The sequence below is a fragment of the Megalobrama amblycephala genome, linkage group LG3 (assembly GCF_018812025.1).
Source record: "Megalobrama amblycephala isolate DHTTF-2021 linkage group LG3, ASM1881202v1, whole genome shotgun sequence".
NCBI lineage: Eukaryota > Metazoa > Chordata > Actinopteri > Cypriniformes > Xenocyprididae > Megalobrama > Megalobrama amblycephala.
This window is the reverse complement of record NC_063046.1, coordinates 58,565,508-58,581,788: the sequence shown is the minus strand read 5'-3', so window position 1 is coordinate 58,581,788 and position 16,281 is coordinate 58,565,508. Positions and strand designations below refer to the sequence as shown.

Sequence of the window (16,281 nt, the reverse complement as noted above, 5' to 3'; positions counted from 1 at the left end):
TTAAGTAATACTAACTTTCTTTTTTGCTGTAATGTTCTCATTCAAAAAGCTCCTATCAAGGTCACCAAACTGAGCCGAAACAGTACAGATGAACGCATCAGAGAAAAGGACCTGAAGGACATCGCTTTCTCCTTTACACATCCTCTTTATTATTTTCACAAGGAGGCTAAAGACCATATCTGAATATAGACTTTTACTAACTCAAAGAATGTCTGTGCATTGAGATTTCTAAAACTGGTAATTTAATTAACTGAGCTAAAGTGTGCATGACTAAATTCTACAAAGACAAACATTCCACGTGCTTATTGTATAGAGCGAATGGCCATATTAGGATGGATGTCCTGCCACTGATCATGTTAAACAGCCGGTGAATGGGGCAGAACTGCATTGAAAAGACAGTGAAAAGCGGCCAAAAGCTGAGGATGAACATGCTGGAGTAGCGGCTCACGTATGAGAGAGCGAGAGCTGGCTTAGAGAGAGGCAGAGAGGCTCAGAGCTCAAGCAGGTGTTTAGCAGCTGCTATACTGTGACGGCGACACGTCGATGCACAGTCAAGAGCACTGAGAACTCGTACTTACCATGCTTGTCACCTAAACGCAAACAAACAAGGTTACATCGTCAATTTTCAATTTGCACTTTTTGGCAAGTTAATTCAAACAATTTATAAGTGTGCTGAGAGACTTGAGACAAGTTAACAGATTTATAGATCTGATATACAGACTAATTCCTGCTGAAAGGCCAGCATAAATGGTGTTTTGGATGCAGTCTTCTTAAGACAGATTCCAGCAGAAAGCTTCACCAGCTAACACCGTGTTCACACCAGCCTTGTATGTCATGTTGAGATGCACAAATCTAGACTGCTTCCAATAAAATCAATGGAGCTGGTGTCACAGTTCAGTTAACGGAGGCGAAGTTTTGTAATTTTAACATAATGAAAATTGTTTTGCTAATTTCAACAGTTTACCTTCTTGCACGTGCATTTTTGTTCAAATTAAGTAGGAAATGGAATCGACTTTTTATCTCACAATTGTGACTTTTTTTCTTGCAATTGCAAGATATAATGTCAGAATTGCGAGACGTAAACACAATTCAGAGAAAAAAGTCAGAATTGCAACAAACTCCAGTTTATATCTCACAATTCTGACTTAACGCAATTGCGACTACTGTATAATCACACAATTCTGACTTTATAACTCGCAATTGTGAGTTTACATCATGCAATTCTGAGAAAAAAAAGTCATAATTGTGAGACAAAAAGTTATTTTATTCAGTGGTGGAAACAAGCTTACATTTTTGGGCACAATAAGCAAGTATGTGGTTCATTCGATATTTTTCATTCCATTTATATATATATTTGCGTGTCAATAATCAGTGCCGTTCATGTGTATGACGCAAGAGGGATCCCACAATGAATCAAACTCAAATAAAGCATAAAGACAGGGATCAAAAATAGTGAAGTAGCCCACAGAAGTGTATGCCAATTAAATCCTGCATGTTAAAGTGATTAATAAAATGAACAGCTTTTTGTTGTTTGTGTAAATTAACTAACATGATATTATTACTCCACCATCTGTGCATGATGTTATTAACGACAGTCCTATATTGTTGAAGCAACTTGGCTCAAACAACAGAGGTGCAAACATGTTACTACAGCTCTGGGAAACAGTCGTGACTAGCTTGTTAATTTCTCCAACGATGCATCATACTATAGTAGTTAAGCGGCGAGTTGTGTCAATGTACGGGAAGCGTTCCCCTGATTGGTCCATGGTTTGGTCACGTGTGGCTTTGACGCTTTTAAATGACACAATTTAAGTCGCCACCAGCTGGTGAACAGGGTGCTGACCAGTACAGAACTAGTTTTAACTAGGGTTAGGCGATAAAATTATAATGATAATTATCACAATATAATTTTCATCGATAAAATGATATCAAGAGTTAGATGAATGTTCAATAATGTTTATGCACCAAAAACAGAACGAAACTCATTTGAACGGCATGCTACACAGACCATTTATCCACTCGGCAGTGTTGTCAAGTCCACTGGGTTTATTTTTCTTTTTTTGAATGCAAATTTTACTAGGGGATCCCTGTCAAAAAATATTGAATGCAAATTTTACTGGGGGAACCCCACTGAAATGCAATTGGGCTAGTTTTGAGCATCAATTGGGCAGATTTTGTTGTGAAAACCTGGCAACCCTGCCACTAGGCTCAAAGTTCAACTGGCAGCGCAGAGCGAGCTTACTAGACTAGACCGGATGTTTTTACTCACTGATCGGTCTTGTTCACATGACCACTAAACAGCGCTGTGAGATCCAGTGAGAAGAGCTTGAATTCAGTGAAGAACACTAATGTCTCCGTGATTTAAGCTAGTTTAAAGCCAGTTGAAACAGTGCTGACAAACAGGAGAAACACTGTGCGCAACGAAACAATCAGAAGGCTTTTCAATTTACAAATCACCATCATTTACCATGGATTTACTGCAGTAACTAACCGCACCATGGTATTTTGGCAGAAATGTGGGATATTCACTCATTAATGTAGACATGTATTATATGTATTAAAGTAATAATGGAATATAATTACAGTATTTTTGTTACAATTTTTACAGATGTTACTGTTTTACAATATCACCCGTTAGAACATGCAGAAAGTAAGACATTTATTTTTTTCTAATAAAATGTATTTTCTTAAGGAAAAATGACATGAAAAGTGTAAAGAATTCAAAAATGTTTTAAATGTTCTATATCAGATTTTTTAAATGTTCGCCTGTTGGTGTTAAAAGTGGTAGTTTAAAATCACAATTAATGGTCTAGTTTTTTACAGTTTAGGGGCAAAAATCTGCCTTTAAAATCTAATAAAATAAAGATTTGACATTTATTGTGATAATTATCGATATTGACTGATATGAACATTTTTATCGTGATTTTTTTTTCTAAATTCTAAACTAGATTCTAAATTCTAAACTAGAATTGAAATTGATGCTGGCCTTTTCATCAGGGATGTGACACGATGACTGAAATGTTTCAAGGACTTCCTGTATATTGCTAATTATGAATAAGAATATTGAAAATTCTGAAATATTATAAATGTGATTTTAGTGATATGCCACAGTGCACATGCTAATAGTAAAACCAAGATTGAGGACTCAGTGTGAGCGCTGGTCAAGCAGATGAACTGCGGAAAGCATCTTTAGGGAAGATTTATAGCTGATAATATGGCAGTTTGAGATTACTGTGGCTAGGGTTTCATTACAGACCAGCTCAAAGAGGGGCACCATAATGACAGTCATTTCAGTCAACATGTCTCAGATAAGAGCACACTGGGCAGGTTTACTATAATGCTACGCTGCAAATGGCAGGAGGGAGCTCAAATTCTTCCCCGCTCCTGATTTCTAATTTGCTTTAGATGAGAGTAGACAGAGACCCATACAAAAGCTGGCTGTTTTTACTCAGGCAGCCGCCAGTGTCCCTGAAAGACCAGCCATTCATGGCGGAAATGCACACAGACGCTCCACTAGGCACACACACACACACACACACACACATGCATACACTCGCACACAAATGGGGGAGTCATTAATCTATCTGAGTAAACTGGGAACTGTGGAAAAGTGTGCTGGTCAAAAGGAGTTAGTCATCACCTCAACAAAAAGAAAGAGAATGAAACAGAAGGATACAGAGAAGTCAGACCAACCTCAAAGTCTTTTCAGTAAACACAGACATTAGGAAATGACCCTTGCAGATGTATCTTAAATGACAGGTCAATTTATTATCAGATTATCCCTTCCACAAAAGGCCCTTTTTTTCATAAGCCGCAGCCTTTGTGGATGAGATGCATTTGATGTAAGGTGATTATATGCAGCACACTTTGCTGTTTATATGGCTGAATCACACAGGGGGGGGTGTTTGGAAATGGTGGGAGAAAACGTGGGGGGGGGGGGGGGTGATTTCAGTAGTTTCATTAATGCAGCATAAGGAAAGCATTTGACAGCCAGTGGGTTATTGGAAAAAAAAAAAAAAAAGCCAAGAGAAAGAGCGAGAAGAGAGGGGAATGCCACAAAAAGCATCTGAACGACGGCCCTAATGGGGCTCTTTGGGCTAGACTTCTTGTGCAGAGCGTTTGGGAAGAACAGATGACCTCATTAAACTCCAGGAGAGATAAAGGCAAAGCAGCGCTCGTTTTACTCTAGACTGTGCTCTTCCTGTAGTCATGTGGCTGCTTGTGTTGTTTAAGCAGTGACCAGAATCCTGCTGAACTCTGACCTCCAGCTCTCAGCCACTCTCACCAGCTGAAGCGTACTGCCAGCATGAGACACTCCACACACGACACACACACACACACACACACACTCACACACACACACACACACACACACACACATGCAAACATGACACAGAGACATGCATTCATGCGACCAGCAAAGTGCATTGTGCTTTTGAGGCTTTGTTTTGTCATATAAAGGTTTACATCTTTAAAGCAGTTCTTTCTCTCATTCTTGTTTAATTTGCAGAGGCAACTATAAGCTATTCGAAGGTTGATTTCACTATCAAAACATCCTGACGCATTGGGCCTCATTCATGAAACACGAGCAGAATGAATTTTTGAGTAAATCATTCGTTCTGACGTAAATTTTCGGATTCCTGAAATGTTAGTTGGTACGAAAGAAATGTACACCTGTTAACTACCACATGGAGGTTATGTGTTCTATAGGCAAACTGAAAACACAGCACTCGTCACTGTCACTTTTTACCCAGCCGTCCAATCACAGTGGAGGAGGGGCGGGACAAATATTACACTGATATATTGGCAAATAAATCCAAATTTTAATGTAATTTTTGAGAGCCTGATTACAAAAACAAAAGTCTCACCATTAAAAACCATGTCCCAAGCACACAATGATAATATTATATCATTATAATTTTATGTAGCCTATATGACAGACTTGCGCTGCACATGTTGCACTTAACTTTTTTTTCTTTTTGTGATTCCAATCTTATCAAGCAATTCAAAATCATCAGTGCACAGAACAGTGCACATCTGAAGTGACTCAGCTGAAGGAAATAATCCATTATTTATCAGCTTTAATATATCGGCCAAATTTTATTCTCGGGCCAATAAAGATAACATTAAAAATGAGCATGTATCGGCCGACACCGATATGGTGGCTGATATATCATGCATCCCTACATACGGCCTATTAGTCTCTTTTGCACTTATGCAATATAATGGAGCCAAACCTGAGAAGGGAGTTTGAAAGATTCCACAATGTTCCTGGACACGTAATTTAAATAGTTGTAATTCATAGGAGGGGATTATGCTAATTGTGAATGAGCTAACTGTAAAATTTGATGTTTACAAAGTGTTTGTGAATCCGGAGTCCGTTTTACGTGCAAATTACTCAAAATTGACTTTTCATGAAGTTTCATGAATCAGGCCCATTGGCAGTAACACTGACTCAACCAATGGCGTTAGTTTGAGGGCAGGGCTAGATGTTTGCCTGGCCAATGGGAAATCTTAGGAACCTTAGGGTACGTTTACACGACAACGATGTACTAAAAATGAAAATGTTTTTTCTTTTGCGTTTTTATCAAGTGCAGATGACAATGTTGTTAAAATTATCCCTGTTCGAAAGGATCTGCGAAAATGACTAAAAATGCTGTATTATGCTGCCAGGCCAGTAGTTGGCAATGTCACTTTGTAAAGAAACACCACGTGCCTATAGAATGAACACGTAATATGACATCACAGTTTTAACAAATTCACGTTTTTGTAGTTTACACAGAGACGATAATGGTATCATTTTCAAAAACTCCCATTTTTAAAAGTTTGCATAAAAGGTTTTCAGTTTTTGTTGAAAACGATATTGTGCAAACGGCCCCTTTGATTATTTTCACAATTCTGCAATTCTTTTTATTTGCTGACATTAGCAGCACAGATAACTTTTAATATAAAACTTTTATATTGTAATTGGAAACAAATTAGAGATGTTAAAAAAAATCAGTAAATATACATGCACAGTTTTTCATATGCAATAAAAGCTCTTATAATGCAATAAATGCTTATCTATTAATATATATATATATATAACATTTGGTCATATCTACCATAAAAAATAATGTATAGTTTAATATATTTTAAATTATATTTCCTTATTCCACAAAGATGGAACCTAAAGATTTAGTTTGTGAACTTCTAAAAATACTGTCCCCAAAATTACAGGGATAGAAAACTGGGATTTATAAAACCTCAGTTTCAAGTCGGTGAGCAGCAAAATTTGCTGCATTATGGAACAAACTTAATAGTTGCCTTTTCCCTCCAGAACTATTGAATTTCACATCCATATTAATTTCCAAAGCATATGCTTCTTTTCAGGTTTGCGGCATGTGCCAACAGTTACTGCACCCCTGCTATATTTAACCAGGAGTCGTGTGGGACCTTTAGCGTTAGACTCAGAGCACACGCACTTAGTGGCCAGTGAAACACAGAGGCGAAAACGGGCAGTAATACAGACGTCCACTGATGAGCATGAAAGGAGGATGCACATCGGGGACGGAGTACAGGCGTTGAATTATGTATGCTAAACAGGCCGTCACATGCAAGGGATCTAGGTTACAGGAATTAGAGCAACAAGACATTCACAGGAAACAGGAAGTGAGACGCATGGCAACCACAAGCCCAAAAGCAGAAAAGCGCATACCTTTAGCTTGGAATGAAATTCACGAGATTTCCTTCTGGCAAGAACCTGAATGTGACTAGACACCTGCGGGGTAGGGGAGGGGAGGAAAACAAAGGAACAGCCTGTAACCATGGCGATGAAAAGCCCCCCTGCAACTGGGCAGAGTCAGACGTACCTTGATGGCAGCTTGGATTTCTCGAACTTTCTTTCTTGCTAAGACCTGTATGTGACTAGACACCTCCGTTTTTCAAAACAAAACAAGAAAAGCAAAAAGAAAAGAAAGCGATAAAGAATTACAGACATTTTTAACAAGTCAAACATTTGAGGATGGCTTTAGCGCGCCTTTCTATGGAAGCTTGTTTCCGCACATTGAACAAAAAATAAAAAAGATAATTGCGACTTTTTACCTCACAATTCTGACTTTTTCTCGCAATTGAGAGTTTACATCTTGCAATTCTGACTTTTTTCTTAGAACTGCATGATATAAACTCGCTACTCGAATTATAAATTGTAAAGTCAGAATTGTGAGACATGAAGTCGCAATTGCATGTTATAAAGTCAGAATTGTGATATAAACTCGCAATTCTGACTTTATAACTTGCAACTGTGAGTTTATATCTCACAATTCTGAAAAAAGTCAGGAGTGCGAGATATAAACTCGCAATTGCGAGAAAAAGTCAGAATTGCGAGTAATAAAGTCAGAATTGCACGAGAAAATCTCACAATTGTGAGAAAAAAGCCAGAATTGCAGGAGAGAATATTGCAATTTCGAGAAATAAAGTCAGAATTGTGAAAAAAGTCAGAATTGCCAGTTTATATCACAATTGGTAGAAAAGAAGTCAGAATTGCAAGATATAAACTTGCAATTGTGAGAAAAAAAGTCAGAATTGCAAGATAAAAAGTCACAATTATCTTTTAAATAGTTTTATTCCTTGGCAGAAACACGCTTCCATACCTTCCGCTCGGCTTCGTTAAAAGAAAAGCGTGGCCAAGCTGACGGCCACCCAGCGCACCGGCCTGCTCACCTCCTCACATAAGTGAGCTGATTAAGGAGGATGCAGGCCTCTTAAGCACATTAAGACAGAGCAGATGTGATCTTCTGTGTACTGAATGAGAATGGCCACGTCTAGTATTCTTCGGGGAGGAGAGCGAGAGCGGCTGCGCGGGCCCCGGGGCCCTTTAACCGCTGCTCTGCATTTTCCACCAAGTCAGAGTTCTGTTTATGAATTATGTACTAATGGTGTATTAATAGTGATGTGAGGTGGGAGGTTGTGTGATGTTGTAATGAGGCTCTGCTCCGAGGGGTTACGTGGAGAGCGTTCCTCGTCTTAATCAGGCCAATCACGCACAAGTGGCTGTTGAACGGGCCTCGCGCTCAACGCGGATTTAATGAGGTCGCCGGTCTCCGGAGGCCCGCCACTCTCAACTCTCCAGCCTGGCAAAGTCACATTTACACATATCTCAGCAGCACAAGTGCTCCTTTGACCTTTCCAAATTAATTACAACAATCATTTCAATGGTTCAGGCTTAGCCAAATGAAATTACAATGGGATTGTTGTGATGTTTCAGCGTTTGGGTCGATTTCTAGACTTTTCACTTTGCTGCGAATTTGAGATGTGTCAACCAGATCTTTCAAACTATTGTCTGCATAGGTTTATGCCATTTTAGTGTTGCGCTTTGCACTTTTTAAACTACTAGTTGTAGGAAATGGGCTATACTAGATGTGCAGTGTGATCATGGTCATTATTCAAAAATATTAGGCTAACAATTTACAATAAGGTTAGCTAACGTTAACTTAACTAACAATAAGTGATACAGTTGTTACAGTATTATTTAATAATCTTTGTTAACTTTAGTTAATAAAAATACAACCGTTTATTGTTAGTTCACGTTAAATGTTAACATTAAGATTAATAAATGCTTTACAAGTACACTATAAAAAATACTGTGTTAAAAACAACCCAAGTTGGATTAAAAATGGACAAACCCAGCGATTGGATTGTTTTAACCCAGTGGTTGGGTTAAATTTTTGCCCAAAGTGCTGGGCAGTTTTATTTAACTCAATTATTTTTTTTTAAATTACTATATGGCCAGCTTAAAATTAACCCAAAATAGTTTGGAAATTAAAAATCAGACACATAATTACTGGAGGCAACAATAATAATCAAAAGGTGAACATTTATTAATAAGCAATTTAATAAATGTTTATTGTTTCATTATTATTATTTAAACTTAATAAATGTTCATTTATTAAACATATTAATAAATGTTAATTTCCAACATACTTTTGGGTTTAAGCAAGCAATACAGTAATTTTAAACAATATAGTAGTTGAGTTAAATAAAACTACCCAGCACGTTGGGCAAACATTTAAAACAACCCAACCGCTGGGTTAAAGCAACCCATTCGCTGGGTTTCTCAGGTGTAGTTTTAATTGTTAGTTCATGTTGAATAATGTAATTAACTAATGTTAACAAATGGAACATTATTGTAAAGTGTTGCCAATATTTAATTGCTGAATGCAGTAATTGACCAATCAGAATCAATTATTTTAGCGAGTTATAAAAAGCGAATTCAAACAACCTCATTCAATGCAATGCTAGTGTTAGGGTGAATAGGGAACTGTTAATTATGCAATGTTTAATTATATAATGCAACTGTCTTAAAACAGCATGATAATGCTGAAGTACAACTGCTCTGTTGTAGTTTACCATAAACAATTTTTTTGTTTGTTTTATCCACCTGAGAGAGCGGCCTAGATACTATATAACATGGAATATTCACATATCTCATTTAAAACAAGAGGATGTCTTGTATTACAGTATGTTCCCTGTCTGCTGTAGTAAATGTATCTGATAAGAGCTTTGAGACATGGCCCTCTAAGCACAGCCCACTGAAGTGTTAAAGCTGCACCAACACATACAGATCACCACGACAAATTACATTACAATCAAATGGAGAAACAGATTCATGGATTTAAACAGACATTTCAGTTCTGAACAGTTCATTTGTGTAAAAACATGTCTATTTGAACTCTTTTTAATAATAAGCCTGCTAAAATAGTGTTAGCTTATGTGTGAGTGAGTGTGTCTTGGCCATAGCTGTAGTTCAGCGGCGTGTTCTCATACAGCTGAATGAAACATCTGCCGGCTGAGCCCAGCGTTCAGGGTCCGTCTCTTCTACAATCGCATTAGCGTTCTTGCACCCAGCCTGAGCATGCTGCAAAGCTCCATGCTCCTGCATGAGCGGCTATGCGTGTGTGTGTGTGGGGGGGGGGGGGGTGTACAACCTTATGTATGAGTGTGAGAGTAGGGGTGGGCAATAAAGAAATTTGTCAAGAGAATTTGTGTTCCAATCACCTCAACTGAATAGTGTGTTTTCATATATTTATAACACAATAACACAATGTGCTAGTTTGTTCTATGAAGGTTTTTATTTAACAACAAAATACTTGTGCAAACCATTCATTTACCTGGCTGAATACAGATATTTTCAGTATCATTTACAGCTACAGTCTGGCATTTTGGTTCAGGTTGTCAATTTTATCATTTTTTTGGCCACACTTTAGATTAGGGTGAAATTTTCACTATTAACAAACTATTAACTATGACTTTTGCATCAATAAACTCCTAATTACTGCTAATTAATAGTTAGTAAGGTAGTTGTTAAGTTTAGGTATTGGGTAGGATTAAGGGATGTAGAATATGATCATGCAGAATAAGGCATTAATATGTGCTTTATAAGTACTAATAAACAGCCAATATCCTAGTAATCTGCATGGTAATAAGTTAGTTAATAGTGAAACTAGTTAATAGTCAGAATCGGACCCTAAACTAAAGTGTTTTTTTAAATTTTAAATATTATCATTTAACATTTTTTAAATACACTTTTATATTTTAATTAACATAGTAATATATTTATTTTAATAAATACTTGGTAAAATATATATGCATATGTACTTGCAAACAGGAGAAGCATAATTTTTTGTTTGAATAAAAAAAGTGATTATGAGCAGATAACTTAGTATTATGCATTAAAGGGGACCTATTGTGTCTTTTTTCAAAGCCTTGATTTTGTTTTGGGGCTCTACTAGAACAGGTTTTCATGCTTGAATGTTAAAAAAACAAAAAACAAAAAAACATTATTTTTCACATATTTTAAATATTTGCAGCCTCTCTCTTCCCAGTCTGTCAGTAGCGCTCTGTTTACTTCCTGTCTCTATGAAGCCCCTCCTTCTGAAAAGCACTGATTGGTCTGATGGACCGGTGTGTTGTGATTGGTCAACCACTTAGAGCGTGTCTGGGACTATTAACTATTGGCAACTATTAACTTTGCTTTCCATGTATTATTTAAAGAACAAACATTATTGAAGACAAGTCATTAATAAAATAAGAACAAATAAACAATTTACAAGCATAGATAAATACAATAGAACAAAGATATGAATGAAATAAAGTTTTAAGTTTTAAGTCAGGTATGTTCATAAATTGAATAATCAAATGTAAAATTACACTGAATAGTCTTCACTGTATAAAATATAATAAATAAATATGTATATATAAATATGATTGATCTTTGTTAAATGATAAAAGTGATTTGTTGTTTGATTTACATTAATGACAGACAGACAGCAGCAGGTTTATAAGGCTGCTTTCACTTTAAGAGCTAATGCACGAATCAAATATACTGATACGCATTCTGTTTTCTTTCTCAGTTGTTCGTTCATTTAAGACAAAACCGATGGTGTTTATGAGGACACTTGCCAAGACGGGTATTTTGACAATTTTGCATGTATGTTAAAGCGCAAAAAGCTGCAAAAGAGAACTCAATTCTGTGTTCGCACGCTATCTGAAACACGCACACGAGTCTCAAATTGAGTTCTCTTTTTCACGCCGTCTTGTGCTTAATTGGTTTAAAATGGCTTGAATGTTTAAATTGACATGACTTAAAAATGCATGCAAACTTTCACTCTATGATGGTTAAACTTTGCAATTAATCCGTGAATCACATGCGTTCTGAACCGTGACCCTGGTTTGTACGGATCACAGATCAACTACGATCTGTTACACCTCTCGCCTCGCTGCCTTTATTTTGCATATACCTTGGGTGGGAATTATTTAAATGAGGAATATAGTGACATGTTAATATCAAAACTACAATGGAGGTGTTTCAGGGAGTTCAGAAACAGTGCGCACTGATACAGAGAATAACTCACTTTGGAGTGACTTTGTAACTTTGCAGACCTTTTTCATGCTCAAACAGCATTAAGCACAATAGGACACCTTTAATTATTTAGGTGACTGAACTCATTTTTACTTTTTTCATAATTTAAAAAAAAAAAATTATCAAAATATTTTTATTAGTTTTTTAATTATTTCTTGTAATGATATAGACACTGCCCAGCCCCCCCAAAAAAGTCACTGTTTGGATCTTTGGATCTAGACCAAAAATTGATACACCTCATAATGGAAATAAATGTTGTGATGTTATTTCCATCAAGAGGTGCATCAAATTTTTGTTCAAGATCTTGTATTGACAATGCAAGAGGTGAGCACTCTCACAAGTCTCCTCCAGCACATCCCAAAGACTTTCAATTAATTTAAGGACTTGACTCAGAGGTGACAATTCATGTGTGAAAATGATTCGTCATGCTCCCTCCCAAACATTCTTTCACAATTTAAGCCTGATGAATCTTGACATTGTCATCCTGGAATATGGCCATGATGTGTCTTCCTACAAGGTTGTTTAAGAAATGAAAAGCTACACACTACATCAATTAGGGTTAAAAGAACTCTTCCCAAACATATAACATGCTAGAAACATAATAATCACTGTAATAATGATCTAATCATAGACTCTTAAGCAATTGCCTATTTAAATCCAAACAGCAACTTTTTTTTTTTTTTTTTTTGCCTGTGTATATTTCCTTATATCGCCCACCCCTAAGTGGATGTCTTTATTTCTGCTGTTCATTGTGTGAGCTGTAAGTTATCTTTCTGCATAAGCTCGAATAGCAGGCACATTCAACAGTGCTGGCCTTCCCCTGTTTAGTGGCATGCGTGCAAGACCACGGATTCTCTTACCTGTTTCCGTGTCCTTGTCTTCCCAGTTCTGAGTTTGATGTATCTGGCAATCAGCTCATTCCGACCTAGGGGAAGACAAAACATGAGATGTGTTAATGTAAAATGTGTGGCGACGTAATACTTTAAATTCAATTTCCCTAATCAAAGCAGAAATGCATGGCCTTGAGTTCATATGCACGAGCCAAAATCTCTACAGCCTCAATTGTTCCCACCATGTCAGCAACATGTAGCAATCTTTACCCCAGTGAATAAACAAACACGCCTAATTTAAATGAAAACTTGGCTGCGTGTGCTATTACCATGAAAATAGCCCAACAAATCTACAGCTTTTCAATTTAATCTAATTTAATCCCAATTTCTTTAAAGCCTCATGCTATGAAAAGAAACAGATACGGACATTCATATGGTTACAGCACGTAATGACAGAGAACATATTCATTTAACACACTACTGTTCTCACTAAATAATAATTAAAGCATGGTTTTGTAGTGATCTCCAATTAATGGCAGCTCTACACATTCTTGCGCCCTCGGCACTGCTCTAATTACTGATGCAAGGCACAATGACCCCTGCTTAGCCTTTTCATATGTTAATAACATACCGCCACCCCAAAACTATTACGCAAATTATAGGTAAGGAGCTACTCTAATTATGTGTCCAGCTGTAGCCAACGGTTGCCATAGAGCCCTTGTTTTTTTTTTTTTTTTTTTTTTTTTTTATTCAGGGCCGTGTAATAATACTAGCTTTTTAAACAGGCAACCGCAGAATTGATGTAGCTACAATTTACCACGTGTCCACCCAATTTACTTTGGAACAACAATAAAATGTATTTTCCCCAAAATATAATTAGCATGAAGTAAAAGGAATGGTGAATATGTAGTGCACATATTGAGACATCTGACTTTTGTCTCAATAAACTCCTAATTACTGCTTATTAAGGTAGTGGTTAAGTTTAGGTATTGGGTATGATTAAGGGATGTAAAATATGGGCATGCAGAATAAGGCATTAATATGTGCTTTATAAGTACTAATAAAACAGCCAATATCCTAGTAATATGCATGCTAATAAGCAACTAGTTAATAGTGAGAATTGGACTCTAAACTATAGTGTTACTTTTTTTTTTAAACCACAGATCCAGAAAATCCCATTATATTTATGTATGAATTTTGCATAGCATTTGGAAGCTATTATGTGGATAAAAGATGGAAATCCTCTACATTTTGAACTGGAACTCCATCCCCCCTTGAAATTCACTCCCTGGACTCAGTCCCGCCGAGTCCAGCCATTTATTCATTTTTTTGGCCTTAGATGAGGAGAAAAAGAAATATGGAAATGACCTGAACTCAGCAAGGCTTGAAATCAAAATTGCCATATGCACAACATTGCTCAACCTGTACTGTAACTAACCACCAGGCCATGGCTCCATCAAAGCACATGCTAAAATTAAAGGTAGATTGTCGAAGAAATAAAAGGTGAGTTGAGGCAGCAGATGTGTTCTGGGTGTGGAGTGGGGTGACTGGCCATGGCGGAGGCTGGACTGAGGTCTGTTGTTTGTGAAATGGGCACACACTGAGATGGCAAAGCCACATCATCCACCTGCTGTGCTCTGGGCTCGCTGTGTTCAGGTGTGCTGGGTAATCTCCTGAGCTTCTGCTATTAGGCACACCTGTCGTGTGAAAGGGAATCTCTTTCTCACTCACCTCCTCTCTCTTGCGTACCAGTAATTTGCTCTTCTCTCAGTAAAATCCTCATGAGTTTTAAAACCAAGGGGAACCATAAAGAATGAATTGGACCTGCTGATATAAGGGATTTTAGCATGTCCTGTTCATGTTTTTACAGAGCCTCGCACATGACATGCAGGAAAAAAAATATGTATATCATGGCCACGAATTAACTTTCTAATACATCAGCATGTTTTACTAATTCGCTTCCTCATTTTAAAGGCACAATATGTATGATTTTTGGATTCAAATTTCCAAAAACGACTAGAACAGTGTTATATAATCTCATTTTCTTGATTATATTAATATGATATTCTAATATCGATCTAGCTTACTGCAGCGTGCAACAAGTGTCTCATAGCAAAGGTGAAGACGATATCTCCCATGATTCCGAGCTCAACTTATATAACACTGTTCTTGTGGTTTTTGGAAATCTTTTATATTGTCCCTTTAAATATTATGAGCTCAAAACATTTTTTAAAAAAGTGAAACATATACTGTACTTGGATGAATCATTCACAATAAGATCTATAACAATTTTCATTTCATGCCAAATTTAACTATGAATTCATCATCGATGTCAAAATAAATCTGAAAAAGCCCCAATCAAGCACTGAATCCTTTAAAGACCAAACTCTGGAATTACCCACAAACCATGTACATGTGTTGCTAGCAATATTTGAAATGTCTACATGATAACAGTAAAAACTCCCTCTTGCCATAACAGGTGTGTAGCGCTCCCCAACACAGCCTGAAGCTAATGCGTGTGCAATTCCAACATGTGTGCTTGATGCATGTGCGGGCTGAATGGACGGGGAGCTCTCTTTCTTCATGTAGGGCATTCTGTTAAGGCTATAACAACGGCGGGAGATCATGTGACCTCCAGGACAAATAAATAGCATCTGGGGATTTTCAGTTCCAGCCCACCTCCTCAGCATGCCAACACTGTAATCTCTCCCAGATGAAGCCAGGGCCTCGCCACTTTCAATAATTCACACACTGTGTACACATAACATGACAATAAGGGCATTCATGCAGACGCCTGATTCCTAGATCAAAGCTCACAAACGGCCAGCTGTAAGCATGCTTACTGCTGAATAATTCATTCTTTTCACCGCCTTGAAAAAAACCCCGCTCAGCGGGACTTGGCCAGCACGCTTTCTTTCCTGTGTTTGCCGTGCAAAACAACATTGGCAGAAAGAAACTGAGTCAAAAAAAGAGGGTCAGGACACACTGGAGGTCCTGAAACCCCAGGAGACAAGCTGCCCCCCATGACATTAATAAGAGAAAAATACTTTGTATTTTTAAATTAATATGTGTCACATTTTTATTCTAAAAGAGTGTGAACAGGTGCCCTGCATGTGGTTGGACTGTGAAACCCTGATTCTGGACCAATGCACAAAAAAAAAATATATATATATGCAGTGTCCTCCACAAATATTGGCACCCTTAGTAAATATGAGCAAAGGCGGCTTTGAAAATAAATCTGCATTGTTTATCTTTTTGATCTTTCATTAAAAAAAAAATCACAAAATTCTAACCTTTCATTGAAGGAAAAGAATTGAAAATTGGGAAAAAGCTCATTATGAAATAAATGTTTTTCTCCAATACACGTTTGCCACAATTATTGGCATCCCTAGAAATTCTTCTGAGTAAAATATCTCTGAAGTATATTCCCATTCATATTTACATTTTTTAGAACACAAGAGTGACTAGGAGCATGAAATTGTCCAGCCATGACTTCCTGTTCCACAGGAGTACAAATATGTGTAAACACAAAGGCCAAATCCCCTTAATCAT

At 37.2% G+C, this 16,281-nt stretch overlaps 1 protein-coding gene across 11 annotated transcripts in view; it reads right to left on the bottom strand.

Moving 5' to 3' along the window:
- tead1b (TEA domain family member 1b) overlaps nucleotides 1–16,281 on the bottom strand; it is an 89,186-nt gene that overhangs the window by 11,245 nt on the left and 61,660 nt on the right. For 5 of the 11 annotated variants that reach the window (XM_048186243.1, XM_048186241.1, XM_048186239.1 and 2 more), the window contains 4 exons: nucleotides 12,760–12,824; nucleotides 6,852–6,914; nucleotides 6,698–6,760; nucleotides 579–590 (listed from right to left, as the gene is read on the bottom strand). In XM_048186243.1, coding sequence (XP_048042200.1) covers nucleotides 579–590; nucleotides 6,698–6,760; nucleotides 6,852–6,914; nucleotides 12,760–12,824 — 203 coding nt within the window. The remainder of the gene's footprint in view (nucleotides 1–578; nucleotides 591–6,697; nucleotides 6,761–6,851; nucleotides 6,915–12,759; nucleotides 12,825–16,281) is intronic. The other 6 variants (XM_048186245.1, XM_048186250.1, XM_048186244.1 and 3 more) reach the window with 5 other exon arrangements.